This window comes from Agelaius tricolor, unplaced genomic scaffold, assembly GCF_023055355.1.
Source record: "Agelaius tricolor isolate 1412-34295 unplaced genomic scaffold, bAgeTri1.0.p SCAF_4, whole genome shotgun sequence".
Lineage (NCBI taxonomy): Eukaryota > Metazoa > Chordata > Aves > Passeriformes > Icteridae > Agelaius > Agelaius tricolor.
The window spans coordinates 20,021,522-20,046,867 of NW_027269264.1; the positions used below are offsets into that span (position 1 = coordinate 20,021,522).

Sequence of the window (25,346 nt, forward strand, 5' to 3'; positions counted from 1 at the left end):
CTCTGTGTCCCACAGTGGCTCCATCTATGTTGCTGTCTTGTAGACTTGCTCTCAGTCATATTTGCCTGGGACATACACCTGTATCTTTTCAGCACATGAACAGATCTCTCTGTTCATGTGCATACCTTGCTGCTGGTGGCGGGGGGAAGGGGTTGTCTGCCAGGGCAGACTAATTCTGGACTGGCATTTTAATGGCAGTTCTGTTTTTCAGCTGGAGTTGAACTGCTGTATGTGGGTGTCCATGCATTCTGGAGTTGTGGAGACTGTTTAGCATCTTTATACATTGTACACACAGAGAGGAAAAAAAAGGGCTTTGCATTGATTTCCTCAGTGACTGAATTTTGTTGGACACAGATGTGCTTTTAGAATCCTCCATTCATAGCTAGCAAGTGCTCTGGATGGAAAAGAAATCATGCTCATAACTGGATATATTTATTTGCGACCACTCTAAATAGGCAGTCTAAGATCCAGTGTCAGCAGCAGTCACACATGTAAATTCACAGCCTCTGCTGCTGAAAGAAGGTAGTTTTGTGGCTCCAGCAAAGGTTCTGTTAAATGAAGCTTGAAATTTGGCTACTGCAATGCCTTAAATGATGTTAATTGGAGCAGCTTATAATGGGGGAGATGGTCTCGTCTTGTGCTTTAGTATTTCATTTCATGTCATCATTGTCTTGGGATTTTTTTCTCCTCACTTTTTTTCATTAGCTTTCTTCCTTAAGTGGCCAAAGATCATGCTGTTCTTCCCTTCCTTTTTTGTTTTCTTCACTTTTTGCACTAGCTGAAGCTCAGTCAAGCTATTCCCTCCTTAAGTAGCCCTCTTCACAAAGCTTTGTGAAGCTTTGTGAGCTTGAACTGAGCTCTAACATGCAGAGCTCCTTCTTTAAGCCACTTTGAAGGAAGAGGGTGGATGATACAAATAGGTAGGACATCTTGCAGAGAATGCCTCAGAAGCTGCATACTTCAGTTCAGGTATGTGGAATAAAGTGAGTGTGCTCAAATTGTAAGTGAATTAGGATTGAGTGTGTACAGCAGAAATACTTTGTAAGTAAAGATTTGGGATATGTGTACTATTTCCTTTCTCTCTTAAGGGACAAAAATCAGGTTGCTCTCTTGTACTTATTGTATGCTTCTTAAAATATGCTAATCTACCCCTGCAATTTAAGAATGAGGTGAATGAGGAAAGTGTGCGAATGATGCAGGAACCAGTACTATTTCTGTAGATTCTCAGTTTTCTTAACTCAGCAAGATTAAGTGCAGGTGGAAAGTTGTTCTTAAGTTCTGCCTAAAGGCAGCAGTTAACTTTACACTAGTGTTCTTTGGAGAAACAAAAAAGAATAGTAAGGGAACAGATCTGCATTAATTTGTTTTTTCAAGGAGACTATGTAAGTGGGCTAAAGTAACATGCTTGGTTTTCGTACAGTTAGCAGGACTTAACACAGTCAAGTGTAATTCCTTTCTCCCACAAACATATGCATTTGTGGACAGCAGCAGGGAAGATGTTTTAGATGTGCTTGCACCTGTATCACCTGTGGCATGGTATAGAAGAAGTTACAGAAGTACTCTGCTCTTCAGTCTGTCACAATGGTTGTTGGCTAGCTCTGTGGCAGTCAAGACATTGTCTCTGATCACATCATCAAATTCATTAGTTTCCTTTGAATCAGGTGACTTAAGAGCTTACTTATCCTCTAATGCTGTCTTACACTATGTTGCGCATATTGAAAGTTCATTGGAAGGTGTTCATCTGGAAAATTTCCAAGCCACTATTTTGTCTGACTTCAGTATGATTATTAATTACATCTCTTTTTTTTCACATGATAGCTGAAGGATGGTCATCTGAGCAACATGTTTATTTAAGTGTTTACTAATGAAGCACAAAAGTATTTCCATCCATGCCACTGTTTTGAAAAGGAACATAAAACTCTAATATTTACATGATATTTGTGGATAAAAACATCAGGGTGTTATGTTCCTTTGAATTTGAACTCCCTCTGCAAGTTGTTAGGAAAAGATGCTTAAAGGTTTTACTTATACAAATCTTTAATTGATTGTCATCTTTCAAGAGCCTGCTATTAAATTCAAAATCACTGGAGACCTCTGTTAAGTTCCATCTTGACAGGCATCCACATCATTGCTTGGAGTTGGTGCTCCTTGATGAAAAGCTTGTACAAGAAAAAATTCCTGCAGGTTCCGTACATAAAATTCTTCTTTTATCTGTAAGAGTCTTAATAAAGGTATTGCCTGTGACCATTCTTTGGTCAGTAAAAAGGTAGAGGGTGAAATCGTGAATGCACTGAATGTGGTGACAGAAGTTGGGATCACTTTAGCGTGACCAGGCCTTACCCATGTACAAAGCCAGAGCAGACTAAGTGTGCCCATGTTTTAGCCTCTTCAGGGAAAGGAAAGATAAGCTCCTCCTGTAGAATTGGCACCCCTCTAAGCTGTGAGTGCATTGTTGCATGGTTCCTTCTGCCTTTCAGACTTCAGAGGCATTTAATTCACTCAAGGCGGGAGAAAATTAATCTTCATTGTTATTTCCAAACTTACAGTGTTGCCAATGCCCTGCTAGAATGTGCCCTACAGATCATTGTTCGGGAAGATCTGTTTTTTTCTGTTGGAATGTGTATTTAAAGAGGGCGGCACCTGGGCTGTGCCATTGTCCTCCTCTTCTGAGCTTGTGCTCTGGGGATTTTGCTGCTTATGAACAGGGTTTGAAGGCATTTCTGTAGCTCTGGAGAGCTTGCAGATTTCAGTACAGAAGTCCTGGAGTGAAATAGAATAGTTGAAAGCAACATTGCTTTATTGTTGTTCCCCATGCTGCTGTTGCTGAGCAGGAATGGGGAAGTGTAGGTAAGCAAGACCTAAATCAGCTGCAGGGCTGGCTGCTACTGAAGTTGTGGATGTAGTGGTGAGTGTTTTGGGCCCTACTTACTACCAGCTCTTGCCACCTGCTAAGTGGCCTGGGTTTATGTTTATTTGCTTGTATTTGTAGAGAACTGGCCTTCCTTCCTCATTATTATCAGCAGCCAGTGGGTTCAGAAAAGAATGAACTCTAGAAGCCATGGGTGCTCAAGCTTGCTTTCAGTATAGAATGCATTAAGGTAAACCTGAGCTGCTCACCCTGAATCTGTCTATTTTTATGATTTTTTTTTTCTTTTTTTTCATGGCAAGAGGTGGTCCAAACCCTGTCATTACATAATATTTTTGATATTTCCCCAGAAAGTCATAATATGATGTAGTGTATGCATGCAACTGTTCTTGACCACTCAACAAATTTAAAGGCTGTTACATCCAAGTGAATGTTGCACTTACACATGACTGTTAGGAGGCTCCAAAATATGACAGCTTCCAGATGTATGAACCAACTGATCCCTTTATTTAGATTATGTAGCACAGCTGATGCCTAGATTAGTGCTGGCTGGACAAAGCTATGGGAGATTTGTCTGGTTTCCATAATGCCATGTTTATATTTCAGTTGGATTTTTCCTTAAAAACTGACCTCTCTATGACCTGTTGGAGCTGTGTCCACTAGGCTGCTGGTTTTGATATGTTTGCAACTACTTTTCTTTTGGTGTCTAATGGAACATGTTCTCATTTTCACACTCTTGGATTATTATGCACAATCTTTTTAACTTAACTGTGAATTACCTGCTTTAACCTATAACCACTCTGCTGAAACCATGCTTGTAAAGTTCTTTGCCCCACAGCTAGCTTTTTTTCTGATTGGTTAAAATAGCATTTTGGTTATAGATCTTGTCAGGCTATTACTTGTCAGGTGTATACATAATAAAGTCCAATTGTTTGCACAGTGCTTTTCTGTCTACAGATTATGTAGATGGTGGTGTGTGTGTATGTGGCTCTAGCTGCTCTATTTCAGAGTTCAGCCGGATCTGACGTGCAGAATTTTATCAAGAAGTTCACTCTTCTTTGTATGTACTATACAGTTATATCCATTATCTCAGCCATCCTTATTTTCTTCAGTATTTGTCTTATTTTTCTTCAGTATTTCAGGCTTTGGTTCTTTTAATTTCTCTGATCTCTGCTGCCTTGTAATATGCAGGAAGTCTTGCCCCAGTTATGTTTGTGAGTTACTCTTCCAGGGAAAACCTGAAGAAATCAGTAGAACTTCTTAAGGTCTGCATGACAGTTCTAGTATAAGAATGTAGACACCTATCAGAGTTCAGAAAAGTAAATATGCACAGCATTCATTAATACTTAAGAAACCATAAAATTTTCTGCCTTGCTCTGTTGATGCTTTGCTGGAGTGGCAGATTCCCAAGACGGTGCCTCATGACAGAAAACTCTATGCTTTAGAGTGTAATATCTGTGCTGAGAATGTGTGCCATGTTATAATGGCCCCTTCATTTCTGTGTCCATGGATTAAGGAGAATGGGAAAATATTATACTCCAGTTTTGCATAATCTGTGCTATCTTGTTATCCACTCAGATTGTGCCAAATATGACTGATGAATACCATATACAATAAATTATGTTCACCCTTGCTCTTAATTGAGTTACTTTTGACTTGGAGTAGTTTTTCATTGTACAGTACAGTATAATAGATAGAATGGAGTTGAAAGGAGTAGTTATTAATTCAGAATTTAAAAATAAAACATTTTTCTTTATTCCTTTTTTATTGTGTAAACTTTGTTTAATATCTGTAAATACAATTTACTCATTCTTCGTTTTGCTCTGTTATTTTCATTTACTATCACCTCAGTTACTATAAACAGACTGATTTTGGCAGCAGTAGTAGTTTCATGAGGTAAAAAGTTCTTTATGGAAACTGCTGACCATATACATGTTTGGATGTATGGAGAATTTTAATTTTGGTTTTTAGAATGAATGTCTTGGCTTTAACTTCTGCTTGGTTTTGGGAAACTTAGTTATTTCAGTGCCTGAGCAAAATATACAAGAGGTAAGGGAATGAAGAAAACCATAACCTGATTCTTTCTGCAAAGGTGCTGCTTCTTTAGAGAATTGTACTGAACTTAATTCCACCTTCGAATATACAAGTAATCATTGTGTATTTGAAACATCTGTATTTTGCTCATGTGTAAGCACATGTGTAGTGTTGTACACCCGGATTACCTGAAGCTGAAGCTCAGTCATTAGACTGTAATACAGTCTTCTTTTATTAACAGTGAGATAAATTATAAGAAACAGTCTTCTCTTGTTTACCAGTATGATGCATTTCTGCCTTTCAGTCAGTAATCAAAAGTTAAGTGCAGCAAACTAGAAATGAGCACTGTTGAGTCAAGTTGCATGATTTTTTTTCCCCTGTTAAATCATTGCTTAAGGGCTTCTGGCCCCTAGCTCAGGAATCCTGCCCAAAATGCCAGATGTATTACACAGTCAAGGATTGCAATGTAAATAGTGTTCTGTGCCATGAGAGCAGGGTGGTCCATCTCCTAGTCAAAAAAAAAAAAAAAAAAGGCAGAAAAGGGAAAATCCGCATGCTCTGAAATAAACAGTAGTTGTAGTGTTATTTCTGGTTTTGGCTGCACAACCAGTGTTTTGGAACTGAAAGAACCCAGATAAATTAGTGCTTTGGACTAGCAGAGAACTGAAACTGAGATGCTAGAAAGCAAGATGTGTCTTGGCTGAGGGTCTATAGTGTAGTCAAGCAGGCAATGTAATAAGTAAAATATTAAAGTAAAGGCCATTGCTGACAGGCAAAACTTATTACTTTACCTTATTGTGAGCAGCAATCTCTTGCATGTGGAAGCAGAGTGGACAAAAGATGGGAAGTTGGGAAGGCACAGACATAGGGATCTTCTTGACCTCATGCTGTGACTGGGTATGTTACTGGACCTTTTGAGCACAAACTGAGCTGTTCTTGTTTTTAGTTAAATCCCTTGGCTGTATATTAACAATGACTTACCTTCCAGTGTACTTACCTTATTCAGATGTGGTAGTGGATATAGGTTTATTTGCACATTTTTCTATTTTGTGTATGGACATGCCGTTTCATAACATTTAAAACTAGTTGAAAAAAGATTTCACAAATCTAACCTGAAAGGAAATTGCCAAGGGTGATGTCATAATCAGATTTACGTTTTGGTTATCTGAGAAATCTGTGAACTACCATAGCTTCCTTGGGTGTGTGCAGAGGAGGGGGGGTTATAGGAACTTACTTGGGTGATAAACCATATTTAAATAGCTTCAGGAATGTAATCCCAATGCAGATCTTGGTGTAGTCTCCTCAGTGTGATACTCAGTAGAATGATGAGATTTAGGACCTCAATTAAACATCTCCCTTCCTGCTGACACTAAGCATTAAAAAAACCCCTTATTCATTACAACTTTAAATTTTTTGTTGGTTTTTTTTTTTTTTTTTTAAGTTACCTTTTCTGTAATGGTAAAAGAAGTACTTAAAGAAGATACTTTATTGTACCAGTTCTTCTGGTGAGTATCTCCTGGGCATTTTTCTTATTTGCCTCTCAACACGGGCCTCATTCTGATTTCATTTACAACAGTCTTCACTAACTTTTCAAAGGGTTCCCATAGTCAGAAGAGAAGCGAAGCCCTAGCTGCTTAGAAGCTGATGCTGTTTAAGCAGTAGATAAAAGAAAATGTAATATTCTAGTGGGAATTATTAAGATCAAGAAACAAAACCCGAAACATGTTTAGTATGACTTCCAACTGTAGATAAAAGGTAGCAACTTGAGAGAATTGTGAGCAGGTGTAAATATCTATTAAACTGTTCTTTCTAGAGATTTGGGGAAATAGGATGACCTTTTTCTTCTTTTTTCTGTCTTTTTTTTTTTTTTTTTTAAATAGGCTACAGTTTCACATGGCTTGCAAAAGAAATCTTTCTCCCTTTTTGTTTCCCACACCAATTGATTTATCATTTTGCTTGCAAGCAGACTTAGAATGTTAGGGCAGGAACACACTCACTTTTTTCTCGTAACTTTTTTGTTGCGGACCGAAACCAGTTGACTTGAATAAATTTTTCTGTGGTCTGAATGAAGCCAGCAACGTGGAAAAATCTTGCCATTCAGAGCCGTCTGAATGTACATTTCAGCCACACAGTAAGCTGTATTGGTAGGCAGTGGACTGCTAAATACAACCATTTTTCGCAGCAGAGAGTTAGACAGGTGATTAGCATAATTAGCACAGAGTAGGCTATACATATGGTAATGTTAAGTGTGTAAATGCCAGCTGCGGTGTAAAATTTATGTCAGGGGTCGACAGGGCTGTGCGAAAGTATTGTGTTACAGCTGCAGGTCAAAGCCTCCATTGCTTTAGCCCCTTTTCTCTTGTCGGTGAATGCGCTAAACAGAAGAGAAAGACAGAAATATAACAGATAAGGCTTTGATTGAACAGCCTGGTTCTGTGCAAGAGGGACTTCTCTTAAACCACGTGCCCCCCCCCGCCCCAAACTCCCCCAAAACTACACATGCAAAACAAAAGTCCTGCTCTTTCATTATAGATTTTATTTTGCATCATGCTAGCTATAAAAGTGTTGCAGTCTTTGAGTGATGTCATTACGATGGGATGAGGGGAATCTTGCTGGGGGGGAGATGGGGGAAGTACAAGGTGGGTAATTATGCTTTAAAGAGCAAAAACAAACAAAAAACCCCTTTAATTCACCTTGTCCTTTCTTCAATCCAACCCTCTTTTTTTTTTATGTCTCTGTTACTTACTGCACTTAGGGGGGTAGGAATTAAATAGTCTTGAAGGTGACAGCGTTAAATGTAATAAAATCTCAACAGTGCAACAATCTTGGAGCTGCATGACTGGTTTTAAACTAAGTGCCAGAAGTTCCTCTGTGGTTTTTGTGTGTGGGTTGCTACACTTATTCCCCAGGTTCCTCTCACCTCCTAAACCACTGAATTCTTTATAAATTAAAAATTACTAGTACAGGTTTCTTGTTTTAAAGGAACGCAGAGTTGAAGAGTACCCATCTTTTTAGGCATTCGAGGGGGAAATCGGTAAATCTTTTTGTTGCTGTAAACTGTTCATTCATATATTTCATTTGCAATTTCCTCCTTCCCCCCCGCCCCAACCCAACCCCCCCCCCCCCCCCCCCCTTTTGTATTTTTTGTAGCTGGCTATAAGGAGTGGTGGTGTTGACAGAATATAGTTCACACCACACTGACCTTGTGATGAAACTTCCTCACAGCCGCAGGGGGTCCTTATGAATCGGCCCCTAATCCAGCTAATCCCGCTCGCAACAAAATCGTGAAAGTGGCTCCCAGCGATGTGTTTCCCTGCGCAGATGCCGCGGGAAGGAGCGGCGTTGGGAACGCACCAGCGCGGCGGGGCCGGAGGGTGCCCTCGGGGCAGGGCTGTGGCTGCCGGCGGGGCCGGCTGCTGGCAGGGCTCCAGCTGGGACCCCGCCGTGTGGCCCCGCGGGACTGCCGGCTCCGCTCGGCCTCCTCCCGCCCCGGGACCTTAGAGCCGCCGCTCAAGGTCCAGAGGGAGCGCGGACCCCCGTGCCGGGCTCCGTCTGAAAAGCCACCAGCACGGTCACAGTGGCCCAAAGCACAAAATAAAAGCCATGATGAGGGGTGTGCTTGGCCATTTGTTTGGCTTTTTTTCCCGACCTTTCCTGCTTCTGCATAAACCTGGCCATATGGTCGCACACTCGGAGCGTCTGACGGGAATCTCGGGGTGCATCCCGCACAAAGTGGGCCGCGCTCGGTCCTGCTCGGTGTCAATGGCGAGCGAGCGATGAAAAATGGGCCTCCTGACAGATGCAGCACGGCCTCGGGAGCTGGTGGCCAGTAAGAAATATCGAGGTGGGGGAAGCTGTGACAGGCAGCAGGTTCGGTGCTGGGGGGAGCGCTGACCTGACCTGATTGTGTCCAACAGTGAGAGCAGTTCTGCTTCAGTGCAAAGCCATTCAGAAGGAAGCTGCTTAGGCAACAACAGATGGTACAGCAAGCAGCTGGTAGGGAAAACTTGAAAGGAGCTGTACCCTGTGTCGTAACGTGTTCATTCCTTTCATTTTTCTATGTTAATTTTGCCATCTCCTAAAAGTGCTATTTAGGAAGTGATATCCGCTAGAAAGTTCTGGATGCTGTTTGCATCTGTTTGCATTGCTGCTTGCTGTTCCTTTAAAAAAGATTGCATTCAAATTTTGTGCTACTCCGTGTACAGATGAAATTTGTGCTATCCCAGGAGTACAGATGAAAAGACCTAAAAATGCTGTTTTTAACCACACAGGAAAACAATTACATATTTGAGGAAAGGGCACTGAGAGGTTAAATGAAAAGTTTGGCCTAGAGGAAAGCTGACTGCTGTGGAACAACACAGAAAATTGTTTGTAACACATTACCCAGCAGAAGCTCTTCAATCTAAAGTAACTTAAAGAAATTATATTCAGCTGTTTTGAAATCCTTAGCTTTAGACCTTGAAGCCCTTTACATACCCTTCTCAGCAGAACTCCTCTAAACTTTGCCACTTTTGTGTACAACTGAGAATTTTTGCTTGTTATGAAGCATGCTTGGCTGTTATCTTAAATTACTGAAGAGTAAGAATTCAGCTTGCTCCTCTTGGGGTATATACCGTCATGTGACTGTAAACTGTTGGGAGAATTGCAGTAATCTGTATTAGCTGCTGAAGGCAGTCTCCTTGATATCTAGGAAAAAGCATAGTCTGAGACACTTCTGCTACTATTCCTTTGCTACTTGAGCCATAAAATTCAGTTGTTGGGCTTCTCCACTGAAAGCTATGGTTTAGTTGTGATGTGAAGGGACCATGTCTTTGGAAGGAAGTATAGTTTGCTTTCCATGCCCATTCATTCCTCAGTTTCTTTGCTGGATTGGTCAACAAGGATGCCTGTTGTGACAGTACTGTTTTATAATGTGGACACCTGCCCCGTAGGAAATGGAGTGAGACCACCAACTCATTTCACATAAGTTAGCAAACAGCTGTCAGATGGTAAACAACTTGTGGTCACTATTGTTCCTGGCTGGATTAGGAACCGTGACCCAGAGGTGAACAGCTCATATCCTGTTACGAAGGACATGTGTCGCAGCTCAGTAAGCAGCCACTGCATTTTATGTTTAATTGAAAAGTTCGAATTGTGATGTACCAGTATTGTATATTATTGTATGTTTCATTGCATAATTGGTTTTGCTTTTTTTTTTCTTAAGTTTGTACTGTTTAATTTGTTTATTTTGGTGTCCTGTTTTTTTTCCCTACACTTTTCCACTCTCTCAACCCAGATGGACACCAAGCAAGAAATCAAAATGTCTCTTTTTCTTTAGCAATCTATCTGTTTTACTCAATTAAAATTATTATTTTTCTGCCTATAGGCAATACAGATGTGTACATGTAAAATTGGATTTTAGCTGATTTTTAGAAAGAAAAGTTTTCAGTTCCTAAAATTGCAGGGAAGGTTTCTCACTACAAGCAGCGGCAGCTGTTGTTGGACTGTCTTCCTGAGTATGCAGACAGCTTTGTATCCTTGTCACAGCTCTAAACTTTATCATACTGTGACAGAATGAAAAGGCAACTTTGATGTGTGTTTTTATTTTTGCTACTCATAATCGTGTAAGCATTAGCGAAATTTGTAACAGCAACACTGGAGCCATCCCCAGCATGTGTAAGGAGTAACTTAACTCATATCATATGATGGCTTGAGAGATAAAAAGCAGCCTTTTGAAGTGCTTTGTTGTTGGGTGTTTCTTTGTTAGCTTTTTTTTTACATTTGTAGGTTTTTATCTCTGCCTCTTCCTGCCCCCCCTCTGCCCCCCCCCCCCCCACTTTTTTAAAGTAAAAATGAAGAGCCTGGTGTTATTTTATTCACAGTGTGATAGAAATGGTTGATATGGTCATACTGCTTTTACATTATCCTAAAGTCTTTAGCCCTAAAGAGATATTGACACTGATTATATCTTCTCATTGGGATGTGATGATGTTGTAGATGGTGTCCTTTTGTTGGACAGCATAACTGGGGAGAGGGATAAGAGTAGAGCGTCTACCTGTTTGTTGGGAAGGGAGATGGTAGGGTGCAGGCTGTTGTAACCTGGGTAGGCACAACAGCTGCTCCGTGTGCGCTATACAGATGAAGAAATGTGTATTCAGCGAAGTCTGTGCAAGAAAACCTAGACAGACACAGCATGCAATTTCTGACTGCCTGTAGTGCAGTGCTTGCAGAGATCTTGTCTAGTTACATGATTAATGTGATTTTTTTTATTGAGCTGCTGCACAGCCCACTGAATGACCATGTAATCTCTTTAAGACGCTGATTGTTAACCACTGTGTTCTAGCTCTTGTAAACTCACCATTTCTCAACAGAGTTTTTTGGTAGCTCAGTTTCATTCACTTTCTGTGAAGTCTTTATTTTTGCATTATGTTTTTATAATGTAATCCTGATGAATTTATGACAGCCATCCTTAGCATCATTAGATACATTGTTAGATGTATCAGTATCTCACAGTAGTTAATACATTCAGATATCAGCCATGTAAAGCAATAGCAATTGTGTCTCTACAAGCAGAAGACGTTTTAAAAGTTTAAAGAAGTGGACATTCCAATCCAATCCCATTTCTGCTACCAGCTAAACTTGGACTTCCAGAAGGTGTTTTGCACTTTCTCCCAGTAAATGATTTTGCCTGTCAGGCCTAAAGAATGATAATTCTGAGGAAGGTGCTGTCTTCCCTGCTCTTCTGTCAGGATGCTGACTAAAACTGTCCATGTGCAGAAAAACTATATTCTGCTGCTGACAAAGAGCAGCACCAGACAAGCTCAAACATATGAGAGAACATGAAGACAGAACTCCCTAGAGAGCAACAGGAAGCTTTAAATCAAAAGGCCATTATTTTTCTGTGCCCAGTAAGAGACAGGATAGTCTTCATATCTGCTGTAGAACTTCAACTCTTTGTATCAGTTTCTTTATAGGAGGTTTCAACCCTTTGTGAATAGCATTTGGCTGCTGTGGTTTTTTTTTTTTCTCATGAGGTCTGTGTTCTTTATCAGTAAAAACAGAGATTGTCACTGGTGCCATCAGGTACTGCTTGCTGCTCTGTGGCATGTGTGACTGCTTGTGATTGTGGTACTCAGGATGGGGAAGCAGAACTGTGTCTCACTGGCCTCATCTGTGCACCATTGCGATGGACTGAAACTAGCTTCATTGCTTGGTGTTTGAGTAACACCTGTACACACATGTTACAGAGATGCACATGGGAACAGCATTCCATGAGGAAGTGGAGTAGAAGAAAGCCCATAATGGCAGTCAAAGCCGAGGGAGATGGGCTGTGCAGGGTATCAGGGAGAGAGGTATGAAGTCCCTTTCTGGTTCCCATCCTGGCAGAGAGAGGGTGCTGAAGGGTGAGAAGGCAGGGTGGAGGCAGGATGTCTGTTCTCCATGTAAGTCTAGCATCTTTCTCTGTACATTGCTGCTTTTTGGGTTGGTTGGTGAAGGCTGAGACCCAGGTGAACACATTGGAATATTATTCAATCTTTGTATGTGATCACTGGGTTGTAAGGGAGTTTTAATTCCTATACCTCCTGCTGTAGTGATTACAGGTATTGCAAAGGTTCCCTGCCTTTGCTATTGCCATAAAATAAGCACTGCAAGGGATACTTTTCCATATGCCTGATTTATCAAAAATGTTAGCATCTTTCAAAGACATAAAACAAAAACATTGTTTGTGTGAGCTGTCCATGACTATTAGAGGCATGATTCTATTGCTTTGAGTTTTCACTGGCACAAGGTTGCTGAATTGCTCTAATGCTACACATTTATAGTCCTGAAAAAAATTAAAAAGGTGGTGTTGCTCAAACAAAGCAGAACTGTGTCTGCTCCTCGGGTGCTCAGATGGAAACACCATGAGGTCCATAGTCTTCAGAAGGGAGGTTCTCCAGAAAATTGTTTGTGTATGTAAAATTTGTCTGAGAATTTAGGCTCCAAAACCAGTATGTATTTGTGGGAAACTTGGCTTTGGTTTCTCAAAGTCTGTCCTCCACATTGGTAGGCAAACATTTTTATCCCAAATGTTTGTCTCTCAGGAATGTTCTTTTTTAGAGAGAGCTTGCTGTCTACTAAGCTACTGGTTGCATCTGGTAGTGCACAAGGTAACTATTGAGTGGTTAATAGAGGTAGTGTTCATGTCCAAGAAAAATAAAGAAATCTCGGGCTATGTGATGCAATGCCACTAACCTGAAATGAAACATTGTAAGACACTCTGAAAAATAAGTATTTAATGCCTTCAGAGCTGCTGGACAGTAAATTAATAAGCAGTGACTTCTGGTCACCCCTGATGGCTTGATCTAGCATTGATCTGTAAGTGTCAGTGGTCAAATTTACTCCTCAGGCTAGCTGGTATGGAAGGGACTGCAGTAATGGATTCCAGACTTCTTTGTTAACATGCTAATATAACGAATGCCATGTAAATTTTCACTTTGGTTGTGAGAAAGGTGTAGATAAGACTGACATTCTCAGTGGAATGAGCACATGAGCTGAATGACACAGGAACTTCAAAATGGGTACTAAGCCAGTGGAAGGAAATGTGTCAAAAATTGTGCCAATGAAAACAATCGCAGTCTTATTCTTACATAATTGAAGGGTGTATGCACCAGTCTTAGTGCAAATTACCTTGACCAGCTTCTGTTCCAGTTGGTGGGGAGGCTCAGGAGGAGCAGCAGTTTGTTTCATGGTGTAGGATGCTGACTTGCTCAAGGCAGATCTTGAGTGTTCTGGCAAAGAGCTAAGAGGGAAGCCTGTGGATATCAGAGAGGGTGGGAAGGAGGAAGGCACTTTCCTTGTCTCTGGGAAAAAAAACAGCTTTTTAATTATAACTAACCCTCAGCAGTAGAGATGCTGTCAGTTACACTGTTTCATGTTGAGCAATGGCCTTCAAATACATCCTTGAGAATTAGAAACAGATACGTTAAATGTGAAATAATGCCACAACACTGGTGTTAGTGCTTTGCTGTTTTGTTTTTTTTTCCCAGAAAAAATTGTAGCTAAATCACACAGACGGCATGGTATCTCATTTTTTATAGGCAGAAACCCATGACACTGCTGGAAGGGTGGTGTACAAGCTACTGCACTGTCTTATCACCAGTCATGAGACTCTGCCTTGACCTGTTACTTAAATCATCTTTTGATTGTGGGAATTCTTGCTACTGACTCAGCCATCTGTGTACTTAATCATAAGGAATCATGTAATGAAAGTCTAGAATGCCATCGAGTGGCTTTTGGTATATCAAAAAGGACAGTGATATGTGGATTTTTTCCTGATTTTTTGATCAGAGTGATCGAAAATGTGAGATGGTTTTGACTGTCTTTGATATAAAATAGAATTAGAAGTATGTATGCCATACATAAAATTTCTGTTAGTAGCATTTTGAGTGTAAAATGTTGCTATTACCAAGGTGAAGAAAACAGAGTCCATAAAAGAAAACCATTAAACACCAGCATTTTGTTCATTGATCATATTTTCCCTTATATTGTTTGTGCTACGGTGTGGAAACACTATCATGACCATAATGTCTTTTTTTTTTTTAAGTGTAAGGAATGAATTACTGCAAAATGTGTGAGTCTTGCAGGTAATATATATATATCCAGCACAGTGGCTTTAGTACATTTCCATGACATTTTTAGTCATTTCTCCCTTAAGCTTTTGCACTACTTGTGGGTAATTGGAGGAAAAAAAAAGAGCAACAAGAGGCTTGATTTTAATGCCTGTTCAGCTAATTGTGCTGATTGTGTGGGTTGAAGATATGTGAGTATGGCAGGCTCCAGTGATCTTTGCAAACTTTTAATTAAAATAAATTGAAGCACAGCTGGTAAAAACTACCATTTTTTTGGTTTTTCCTTCCCTTTTGCTCTCTTTTACTCCTAATATGTTGAAAGACCACTGATGTGTTCACTTGCTTCTGGTCTGTCCATATGTTTTAACATAACCTGGTTTTGCAGCTGAAAATTCTGTCAATGTACACTTGACTTTTTTTTACCTAATTGCTACATTGTATAAAATATTTGCAATATTTGGAGCTACTTTTACTATGTGTGGCTGAAGAAATGTAGATAATGGACCCATCAAAGGAATAGTTAAATGGTGTAATGCCTTAAGAAGAATGCGAAGCAGATCTGCTGATGGGTTCTGGAATCCGTGCCCAGCTTCTTGGGTGGTTTTGCTACTCCTGGTTGAAAGGTTAGAAAGGGAAAAAACAGCTTCTGTTCTGATGACTGACTTGCATGATGCAATTTTGATTAGCTAGATCTGCCTTGTTCAGTGAAGTTAACGTGGTTTGACAGGACCTTGATTAGGAAGCGATCATCTCTGTTGATAGTAAACAGTTGGTCACTTTCAGCAGAGGTGGGAATGATGCCCTTTGTCTTGCATGAAGTATGATTTGTTGGTTCAAGTTCTGGTTAAATTCAAAAGGAAAGTGTGGGTGGAATGGGAGAGAATATAGTACCAGGAGTAGAAGTTTATGGTAGACTCCCCAGTCCTCTTAACATTGGGGCTTTATTGTCTTGACTGGCACTGAGAGACAAAAGAGGGAGAGAGTCACTTTGTCTTTGAAGCACTTGCAGTGTAAAGGGTTGTGAAAGAAAGGTCTGGTTACAAAACATACAGATTAGGATAACTCTGCTCCCTATTTCTCATATTCCTGTAAGATGAATTAAAAATCCAAGTATCAAGGACTACTGATTGGTGGAATACTGTGGAAAGACAGCAGTGAGCATAAACCTGGGGCTGATGAATGAAAGTATTTTTAGAGTTTAAATCTTGATAAGAATTAGCAATAACATTTTGTTACCATGCAAATGCAGTCTCAATGATAGTATGTCCTGTCACTGTAGTAAGAGTGATGTTAAAAAGTTCTAAAGGGACTCTAGGTAAAAGGTTGTACTTTGATTTGTTTTGTTTTGTTTTGTGTACTGTGAGCTAGTCTCTGTTCCATGGTATAAAGGAGGTAATCCCACATGTGACAGGCTGAAAAAAAATTGGGTGTGTTGTGGAAACACTTATTTCTTCAAAGAATTCTTGAACAAGAAATTAAGCAATGCTTCGTGCCAGAATGTCTGTATGGTTTAATTGTTGAGGGTCTCATTCTGACAGCTTTATGCATGCAGGGGCCCAGCTTCTTGCCTGGTGGTCGTTTTAGCCCCAGGGGTGTTACGGGTGGGTTGAGGGCCCAAGTGATTGAAAAAGTATGTCCCTGTTTAGGCTCAGGAATCTCATCTCTCACTCTGCCAACTGGTTATGGATCAGTCTTTTGTTATATGACCTAGGAAGAAATAAATATATGTGCTTAATTTCTGTTCACACTGTTGCAAGCTAAACTTTGGCAGTAATTCAGATAGCCAGTGTCAAGCTTGCTAAGACTGAGAAAAATGTAACAAATTAGACCAGATCTGTAGCTTGGATTTACATTCTTGTCCTCCTCATCTGGATGTAGTCTTGATTCAGCTAATAGGCTGAATTAATTGACATTGCCTCCCACATGCCTTGGCTAGAGAGACTACAGGGGAGGTTATATGAAGTATATGAACTCTAGCTGGCTGGGGTTTTTGTAAAAGGGAAGACAGTTTTCCATTCTTACGCAATGTTTTCTGGCAAGGCAAATTGTATCTAGCTCCCTCTAGAGCCTGTCGACTCTGCAGTCTCCCTCTGCCTCGTTTTTTTTTTCTTTTTCTTTTTTTCCTCACCATGTTTTAATATGGAGCACACCGTTTGGCTCCTGTGGGTTTAGAAACAGATGTTGCACGTGAGCAATCTCCTGCATCACAGCACGCTAAGCCAGGTAGTGGGCCACTGGGGTAAATTACTGTAGACAGACCTTTCTGCTACACTCAAACTGCATCTCTTTATATGAACCTGACATTTTTTCTTTTTTTATTTAAGGCTGAAAGAAATACTTCTGCTCACTTACTCTTTCCCTTCTCCATTTTTTTTTAATACCTAAGAGGAACATTTGCCTTCTATCTTTGCCAAATTATTTAGTAGAAGAGTGTAAATTAAAGCCATTATCTTGAAATGTGCTTTTGGAGTAGACTACATACAAGTATAAGAAATTGTAGCATAGTATTTCTTCTGGTCTGCCAGGTAAAGTTTTTCCTTTTTTCTTCCTCTTCTTTAATTTTTACTCTTGGGATATTTGTTATAATATAGAAAAAACAGAGGCTCCAGTTCATGCATCAGTGTTTCAGTACAGTAGCAGTAAAAGTATTGTAATGAGGAATGTGGCGCTTTTTTCAGAGATACTAAAAGTTGTTCTTAGTTTTAGAGTTACACAGTGATCAGTTTGAGAAAGAATAGGCCCTGCACACAGTCAGGGTTTTCTGACTAGAGAGTGTTCATCAAGAGAATGCAGAATAAGCAGGTATTGGCTAATACAAAGTCCTTAATATTTATCCATCAGTTGGTGGACGAGTGAGTAAGGAGTTAAATTACACACGGCAGAAGATTGGAGAAGAGGCCATGTTCAACCCCCAGCTCATGATCCAGACTCCACAGGAAGATGGTGCTAATGTACTAACAACAGAAGCACTCCGACAGCACCTTGAGTCTGCACTTCAGGCCAGCAGAGTACATGTCTATATGTACAACAGGTGAGGGGAAAATCAAAAATTTTCTTGATCATATGTGGTCGCTGAAAAATGGATGCGTGCTTTCCTTAATGTGTTTTTAAATAGTTGGAACTTCTGAGTGCCCTTGGGGCTGTGTTTTGATTTGAGTGTCACTGGTTTCTGATAGCTTGACACTGTGGCATGATAGCTGTGATAAATTGGCATTTAACAAGTAAGATGGGGGAAGTGGTGTTACGTGAGGCATGCCACAGCATGCAGCATTTCTTTAAGTAAAGGTATAATGTCTGTGATCTTAAATGTAGAACCTTATGGATAGGATTCCTAACATTGAAAATCCTTCCATGCTAGAGCTGAATTCACTTGTTAATGTCATAATGAGGTACATAATGGCTGTGAACAGTGGCAGAGGCTAGTGTTCTTCCAATAGTTTGGCTATAAAGGGAAATGCAGATGTGGTAGAAATGTCAGCGGGTGGAATAAGAGCTGTTTAATAACATAGACAACAGACTGTGCCTTAAAGAGTGTCTGTGGCCCCATACTGATGGTTGGCAGTTGTATGTTGTCCAACAGAAAAATAATAATGGTGCATCTCAGGACCTCAGGAAGGTACCAGCACAGGGCTAGGATGTCTCCCTGAAAAATGGTTCTGCCAGGGTTACTACTTACACAGTGATGTGCCTAGGAGTCCTGCCTGTGAGGCACAAAGCTCCCTGTCTTTCAGCAGATCTTTTCAGCACACCCAGCTGGCTCCTCCATGAGCTACTGCTAAGGCTCCAATTATCTTTTACACAGCTCCTGCCCTGTCTGAGTCATTAGAAGCCATGGTAGTGGAAGTTGTAATACAGCTGAAATAAGAAGGCAGGAATCTTAATGGTTCATTTGCTTCTGCATGTCTTGGTCCGCTGACTATATTTGAGTCCTCTGAGCTGGAGGTGGCTTTTCTCTTACTGGTGTCACCAAGTGATACCTTAAGTCACAAGCAGTCTCATATAAATGAGACTGACAAAAATACAAGATGTATTTTTGTCCCATGAACACATGTTCACTATCCTGTATGTGCAAAAGCGCCTCCCTCCTTATTTTGAGCGAGTTTTACAGAGAATATGGAAACAACTGAAATAAAGGCACTTTTTTTTTTTTGTGAGATCTAATATACCTCTTTTTAATAACATTTACCTTACTCAATGATTTGCTGCTTGAGGCCAGTGTGTGTATATGAGTCACAGTTTTAAATGTCTGTTATATTTTCAAAATTACTTCTCAGTAATTGTGCAAGAAGAAAATATTTGTCCTTCACATTTCTTACAGACAGTGGAAATTGGAACATTTGTGTTACAAATCAGGAGAACTCATCACAGAAGCAGGTTACATGGACCAGGTATGTGTAGCAGGCATTCAATTACAAGGTTTGTGTATTTTCATGATTCAGCTTGTGCTGCATTGATTATATTCTCGTGTGACTGTGTTTTTCCTCTTTCTGATTTTGACAGATCATAGAATATCTTTATCCTTGCTTAATTATCACTCCTTTGGACTGCTTCTGGGAGGGAGCAAAGCTACAGTCAGGAACTGCCTATCTATTGTAAGCATGTGTTTTTTGTAACTTTCTGGTCTGAATGTTTTAAATTGTAAAACTGTGTACAGTGCTTCAGTTTCATTTCCATTGTTTATTCAGATTATGATTTAACAGGAAAAATAAAATATGAAGTGTAGTGTATCTGCATAAAAAATATGCATATATGCATGGATTTTTTTTTTCATTTAACACAAGGTTTACCTGTTTCTGTGAGATTATTTGTAAACCTCAATTTAAATCCTCTTTTATTTTTCCTGTGTTGCTAGCATGCAAGTTAAAATGTAAATTCTGAGTTGGAGTTTTAAGAATTTTGTGCTTTACCTTTTTTTTTATCCCTGGAGCAAAGTTGTTTCTGGTGGATTTTTTTTCCCTCCATAAAATACAAAAACATTGGTTGGCTGGGAATTTTAGACCTAAGAAAATGTCTTGGGTTAATTTCCAAGCCTTCCTGAGGAGTAAAGAACAAATCCTTTGCTTCAGAGACCATTAAAGAAACCATATATTATATTTTATAGATGGTTTCTCACAGTTTACAAGTGTGATAGTAGATGCCCTGAGTTCTTTAAAGAGTTAATTGTTAATCTGTGCAGGCATTTTCTGTTAATTATGCAAGAGTTAGGATTTGAGTTATTGTTTCTGTCCTGGTTTGCATGTCTCTGCAAAAGCAATTTGCAATGGCCATCTCCTAACCTTTAGTGTACAGTTTTAGATGGGGAAATAAGGGGGTTTGTGTTTTCTGGTTGGGAGATTCAGAATAATGACTTAAGCCTGGTTAAGCAGATACAGTGTGGTTTGAACCACAGAATAAGGCAGTCAAAAGCCTTTCTGGTCTGTCAACATCACAAATTCAGAAGTGGGGGGTGGGAGACGTGACAGTGATAGTGGTGACAGCCATGGTAGCAGGAAGGCTTGATGGTTGATAGTCAAGCTGCCAGGGCATTTGAAGGAGCACAGTATTGTTACAGATAAACAAAGATCAGTTATATTGATTGATTACATTTGCAAGATGATTATTAGACTAGCAAGAAGTAATCTGATACTATGAGAAAGGCTTTCTTTCCTCAGTGCCCTCTCTTCTGTCCCTTTCCCCTCCCCCCTAATTCTTTGAAGCAGCAGTTGGTTGCTTTTTTGTTATTTAGGTTCTTGATAATTTGTTTTGCTTTGTTTGTAAGTGAAAGTATTTTTAACCACTTTTACAAGATAGCTTTGTAAGAACCAAGGTTTTTTTTTTTTCAAATTATAACTGGGCTTCAAGAAAAGTACATAAACAAATCTAATTAAAGCATGCCTTACATTTTATGAAACAGCTTTACCAGAAAAGGTTTTAACTTGTAGCAGAAAATAACTCAGTTATTTGTTCAAACATGAATTTTAAAGTACGCTTATTTCAGAACTTCTTTTGTCTTTTTTCTATGTGTCTTTCTCTCCTGGTTGCTCTTGCAGAGGGAAGCCTCCTTTGCAGTGGATCAACTTTGACCCTTTAGAATTCTTGGAAGAGTTAAAGAAAATAAACTACCAAGTGGAGAGCTGGGAAGAAATGCTGAATAAAGCGGAGGTTGGTCATGGTTATATGGATCGACCCTGCCTGAATCCTGCTGATCCCGATTGCCCAATCACAGCTCCCAATAAAAATTCCACCAAAGTAAGTTTGCTTGTCCTTGTGCATGTCTTTTCAAGGGAGGCTGGGGGGTGGAGAAGGTTGGGGGGGAAGGTCAAACAGACTAGAAGAAGTACCATTTTCTTCCAAGCAGTATATGGCCTGTATTCTTGCATGATGTCATTTTTCTGTTCCTATTACCCGCTGTTAGCTCACTGTCATGGATTTTGCCTCCTTGTGTGATGCAATGCTTAATCCTGTACATTCAGAGTGAAAGTACAGTTGTCAGCTGTTGCTGTGGCTCTGCAGTGATGTGGCATTTCAGCAAACTGGTGCCTCAGATAGACAATAGCCACTGCTGGAACACAGCTGCTGCTGCACCCCTATGCCATGCTGAAAAGCCTTTCCTCAAGTAGCTCCAATTTTGTTGATTTTTTGTGATGAGTTCGAAGTCATAAGATTTGAATTTATATATCCCTTTATCAGTCATGTTAGACTTTGGAGAAATTGCCATCTGGTCAACAAGCACCTGGGTGTTTTCTTAGCTTGATTTGTTGAATGCCTTTTTCTAGTAGACTACCCAGATGGTCTTTAACATCCATAATTCTAGTTCACTGAGTGCTGAATTAAGGTATGAATTTATAAAGTTATGAAACCTATTAACTGCTTCTTTGTAACTTTTTCTAGCCTCTTGATGTAGCCCTTGTTTTGAGTGGTGGATGCTATGGATTATCAAGAAAATACATGCATTGGCAGGAGGAGCTGATTATAGGTGGTACAGTCAAGAACAGTTCTGGTAAACTTGTCAGGTAAAAAAAATACTTAAAGAAAATGTCAGCTTTAATTTGTTAGGGTTCATTTTTTAGGCCACGGTAGGAGGATGATGCAAACTCTATTGCCCTTCACATGTATTATAAATTTCACTTCAGGGTGACACATCTCAAGAGAGCAGAATTTAAAAGAATGCTATGGCTGTTGTTTAAATATAAAGTGGTGTCATAATTTCCTGCTTCTTATCTCAGAATGATGGTGTATGTCAGTCAGAAAGAAAGCTTTTTACTGACAACTTTGTTGTTTAGAATGTATGTATAAAGCATTGAACAGTCTGTAAAGCACTGAACACCTTTGATCACATTTTGAAATATGATCAAAGGAAAAAGGAAGGAAAACAATGCGAGTAATGTACTAACTCCTTTGACTTCTCTCAGAATTCCAAAATATTCACTGAATGTTTTATTCAGGGTCAATACAGAGAATAGTCTATTTTCATGTCCCTGTGTTGTTAATACAACTTTGAGTAGTAACACAAACTCAAACCCTTTGTTTTAGACTTCTAAACAAAGACATAGAACACTGGACTTTAGTGGGGAAATAAAACTGTGTGATTTACTGTTCTGAAAAATGTAGGCCATACTAAACAAAATGAAGTATAATTTTTTCCAGAGAACTTTTAACCTTTTTAGCATTCACATAACATATTGATGATTCTCTCACGAAAGAGCTAAGTAAGGCACTTCCATTGAAAGAGAAAAAGGTTCCTTCTCTTACTAATTAATGGTTCCTTCTTATTAACCAATAAGAGCTTCTGAAATTGTTGGATGGAGTTGTATATTGTGGACATTCAGGGTGGATTGCCTTTGTGTATTCCCCACAGTTTATTAGGTATGAGGAGTTTAATCTACTACTTCTCTCCAAGGGGTATAAAAGACCAAGGTCTTCAAATGACATTTTGCCAGCATTTACAAGACTTCATAGAAATAACTGTTCCTGTGGCATCCTCACAGCAATCTGTCTTATTAAGCATGAACTTAAGAACAGATTTGTAGGGTTATATTCTTTTTTCCTGACATTAATCCTACTGAAAATAATGTCAAAACTCTTATAACTTTAGTGAAAACAGATTTAGCCTCAATAGCAGTACAACTGCACCAGATACACAGAAGAATAATTATACTCTGTTCAATTTTAATACAAGCATGTGCCCTGTAAAATCAAGAACTCAAGCAAGCTCCTGTTAGAATTGCATTGGCACCTCATGCCATGAAAATATTTTCCTGAAAATGCTCAGTTTATGCCTATTTCTCCTCTCTCCTCTCTCCGTGTCACAGTGCCCAGGCTTTGCAAACCATGTTTCAGTTAATGACCCCTAAGCAAATGTATGAACATTTCAAGGGGTATGAATATGTTTCACATATCAACTGGAACGAGGACAAGGCAGCAGCAATTCTGGAAGCCTGGCAGAGGATGTATGTTGAGGTAAAATTGAAAATAACTTAGATACTATACAATAAGTACTAAGGATCACTGCCTACTTTTTATAGTATTTCCTTAAGGAATATGCTTAAAACAGGACTGAGTAATTACCTCCCTGTTTTTAAGAGTTCTTCTGGTAGTTTGTTGGTTGTTTTTTTGGTTTTTTTTTCTTTTTTTTGGTTTGGGTTTTTGTTTGTTTGTTTGGTTGGTTTTGGTTTTTTGTTTTTTTCCAGTAAGAAGTTGCTTGGTTATTCCTATATGAGAAGCCATGAAGGTTTTACTTTTTCCTGCCTGGGACAATTTTGTTTAGCTGGGGCTGAGAAGAAACCAAATAGCTAGCTGGAATTTAAAAGCTTTTGGTTGGCGATTATTCTAAAGGTGTCTGGAAAACATTAGCCACCCATGGGCTGCTCCCTCAGCAGCAGCCCAGGTGAGGAGGCTGTGTGACAAGGCCTGCCTTCTGTGTCCCAAACCCTGCCCTCCACTGCGCTTCTTCTGACCTCTGCAAATGGTCTGACCTCTGACCTCTGACCTCTGGCCAGGCAGGGAGGGCCAGAGACATGGCTGGCCTGGGTTAACTGCAGAACTGGTACTGCGTTGTGGAGTTACAGGAAGGGGTTCAAGTTAAGTGTTTGTAACGAGCCGGGCATGCAGTAGGCTTTCCTGAAGGGCTCAAATTCTGTCTCATAGTCAGCAGCTTGCCAGAAAAAAATCAGGAAACACCATCAGTGTTTTATCGCATCAGCATAATGTCTGTGTAGAGCATGGGCTTTAGCAGAAACATTAAGGCAAAAAAGGTTTGATTTCAGGTGTGTGCTGTAGAAGATGGTAATGACTTTTTTGACTAAATTACTAAAATGAAACAAAAAAATTCTTTATTCACACAAAGTTTTATTTTTCTTTTCATAGGTTGTTCATCAAAGTGTTGCACAAAATTCTACTCAGAAGGTGCTTTCCTTCACTACGACCACCCTGGATGACATCTTGAAGTCATTTTCTGATGTCAGTGCTATCCGAGTAGCTAGTGGCTACTTACTAATGGTAACAAAATAAATCTTTTTAATTTTCTTTGGTAGTAGAGCAAGGCTTAAAAATTTACTTTATTGTTACCAGTTTGTAGTCCAGAGTATTTTACAAATATTTAAAGTAAAACCTACAGTTTGTAAACTTTACCTCAGACTTCTCACCTGTTCCCTTTTGTAACCTCTGTGACATGTCTATTCTGATTAAAAATTGTGTAAGGATCTGTAAGTGGATGGGGAGAGACAGCTGATAGATGAGGACATTCTAATATTTTGGTTTTTTTCCCCCAAATTCCCCTCTCTGCCTCCTCTCCTTAGCTTGCCTATGCCTGTTTAACGATGCTGCGGTGGGACTGTGCCAAGTCTCAGGGTGCTGTGGGGCTGGCAGGAGTCTTGTTGGTTGCACTCTCTGTGGCTGCAGGATTGGGCCTGTGCTCATTGATCGGAATTTCCTTTAATGCTGCCACAACTCAGGTATTTAGAAGACACAAGTCTGCTGTTAAATTGCAAGTACTCTGTTAATGAATGAACACGAGTCAATCTTTGAGAAGTAAAGTACTGAAAAAATATTTTGGCTCCAGATTTTTACTTTACTGTTTTCCTATTTCATAGTTTATGCTGTGATAAATTAAATTATCATGCTGACAAGTGATACTGAAGAAAAAACAGGTATTATGTAATCTGTATAATTCTTGTTAGGTTTTTCTGTGTCCCAATACAAGTGGAGGCATCCTAAGTATCTAAGGAACTGCAGATTTGTTTTTACATCTGAATATACCAGGATGTTCAAATTCTGAGAATATATGGAATGTAACTTGAATTATTATCAGATATTGTCTATTCTGTACCTGTTAATGGTATATTTTAAATTCCTCAGCTACATTCCAGAATAAAAGTTAATACCTGTATTGCATCATTTCCATTTTCATTTTACCCTTGGATTTGTGTAGAGTGTAATGTAAAAGTTGCTATAATTAGCCATTTAATGGCTAGCTGCATGGCAGATCATAACACAATCTATTTGGGTTTTGTTTTGTTTCTTCCCCAAGGTTTTGCCTTTTCTTGCTCTTGGAGTTGGTGTAGATGATGTTTTCCTTCTGGCACATGCATTTAGTGAAACAGGACAGAATAAGAGAATTCCGTTTGAGGTAATGACAAAATGGTGAAGGAAAATAAAACAATAAGTTTCATACAGGAACAAATACTCATATCCAGAATTAATCAGTGGAGTTGTTTTTTTTTAAATAGCTTTCCTAGGGTCTAGAAATTCTTATTTCTGTCAAAATACGAAATTATAGCAATACATGTGGTCCTAGGACATTTTTGAATGTTCATATTCTTGTTTCCTTTTCTTTTTTTGTCGTGTCTTAGGTTTATTTTCTCTTGAAATTTTAATTT

At 39.5% G+C, this 25,346-nt stretch overlaps 1 protein-coding gene across 8 annotated transcripts in view; it reads left to right on the forward strand.

Annotated features, from left to right (window-relative positions):
- PTCH1 (patched 1) overlaps positions 1–25,346 on the forward strand; it is a 73,651-nt gene that overhangs the window by 12,431 nt on the left and 35,874 nt on the right. For all 8 annotated transcript variants that reach the window (XR_011678874.1, XR_011678875.1, XR_011678871.1 and 5 more), the window contains exons 3-11: positions 17,332–17,521; positions 18,809–18,878; positions 18,991–19,082; positions 20,520–20,718; positions 21,361–21,482; positions 22,782–22,929; positions 23,836–23,967; positions 24,267–24,422; positions 24,998–25,096. Coding sequence is in view for 1 of the 8 variants with exons in the window: in XM_071424810.1 (XP_071280911.1) it covers positions 17,332–17,521; positions 18,809–18,878; positions 18,991–19,082; positions 20,520–20,718; positions 21,361–21,482; positions 22,782–22,929; positions 23,836–23,967; positions 24,267–24,422; positions 24,998–25,096 (1,208 nt within the window). In the remaining 7 variants the exon portion in view is untranslated. The remainder of the gene's footprint in view (positions 1–17,331; positions 17,522–18,808; positions 18,879–18,990; positions 19,083–20,519; positions 20,719–21,360; positions 21,483–22,781; positions 22,930–23,835; positions 23,968–24,266; positions 24,423–24,997; positions 25,097–25,346) is intronic.